Source organism: Suillus subalutaceus (assembly GCF_016647625.1).
Source record: "Suillus subalutaceus strain FC151 chromosome Unknown DFJ58scaffold_584, whole genome shotgun sequence".
Taxonomy (NCBI): domain Eukaryota; kingdom Fungi; phylum Basidiomycota; class Agaricomycetes; order Boletales; family Suillaceae; genus Suillus; species Suillus subalutaceus.
This window is the reverse complement of record NW_024540833.1, coordinates 925-2,212: the sequence shown is the minus strand read 5'-3', so window position 1 is coordinate 2,212 and position 1,288 is coordinate 925. Positions and strand designations below refer to the sequence as shown.

Genomic DNA, 1,288 nt, shown 5'->3' with positions numbered 1-1,288 from the left:
TGGGATGGACTTGTATAACGTGTGGTGAGGCTGACATACCCTCACCAGTTTTTGGTCATGTCGATTTTGCGGGTGCGATCAAGACGGAGAGCACTTACGGCTAAAGGATCTTGTCTCCTGGAGCAATTTCACATCTCAGGGTTTCATGTTACAATATCTCATATACCTTTTTTTAATTCAATTTTATGTCCTATAGGAGGACAATACTATCCAGTCTAAAGGACCCCAGTGTCCCCATCGCATCTCTGGATTCGCGAATGCACTGGTGTGAGGCGTACCCTCAACAGTCTGCCTTCTGCCGTTCCCGCCAGCCGTTTTGGACGCGTAACCCTTCGAAGATGAGATGACTTGTAAGCACAATAAGTAGCCATGTGTGTCAACTGACGAGCATGGGGACAAGAACGCATCTCATATACCTTGACTGTGACGGTTGCGATTTCGAGGCAGATTGAGCATCCTGCATCAGTGGACATGTCAAGGTTGGCTAAAACGCTTTCAAGCATAGGGGGCTTTCGAACCACTCGACAAATCATGTTCTGAGATGTCATTCATCAAGGTGTCCGCATCAATCGCTCCATCTTTGGAGTATCCAGAAGGTTTAGTCTGTCCTATCGCTAGCATCAGTGACGAGAATTAGATGAAGCACTGCCCGACGCAGCCTTTAAAGAATTAGGATACGTCAGGCATCGAAAGTCTCACCTCATAATCATAGCAAAATGTGGGTGTAGTTTTTACCTATGAGCCCTTTCACATCGAGCTGATCGAAGTTCCGCTTTGCCGCATTGTAAATAGAGTTATATGTCTTTTGTTCTGCAGGTATAAAGTGCGGTGTATCAACAGTGACCCCCTTGGCAGGCAACTCGACGATGCGCTTTCTGGAGTCATCACGCATGTTCTTATCGCGTCGGAGGACACTCGAGGATCAGCACTATTTCTATTACTTTGGGATCGCGAGCGAGGAATGGCTTCAGCCTTAACAAGAATGAAAATCGATGAGAAGGGTAGACACAAACGAGCGGAAGAATGAGTACAATGACCATGGTGTATACTCCAGGAATTGGCTGACACGAAATCAGCTAAACTATTACATAGTACACTTTGCTACTCGCAGAAGCACATCGAGGACCTCGAGTTTATTGACAATGGGAGTTCCTAATCGTGATTTAGCATCTTGATTATGAAAAACACCAGTGTAGTCAGTCACTGTTACGGCCCATCTACGTCTAGCACGAAGAGCATACACAGCTCGTGCGGTCTTACTTGTCCTGGACTTACAGTGATGAGCTTC

At 46.3% G+C, this 1,288-nt stretch overlaps 1 protein-coding gene across 1 annotated transcript; it reads right to left on the bottom strand.

Annotated features, from left to right (window-relative positions):
- Positions 1–416: 416 nt before the first annotated feature.
- Positions 417–892, bottom strand: DFJ58DRAFT_831217 (uncharacterized protein; the record flags this gene model as incomplete). The annotated part of the gene is made up of 3 exons (XM_041392218.1): positions 417–484; positions 519–608; positions 736–892. Coding segments are annotated over 3 exons (315 nt in total), but the record flags the coding sequence as incomplete, so codon positions are not given.
- Between the last annotated feature and the right edge of the window lie 396 nt (positions 893–1,288).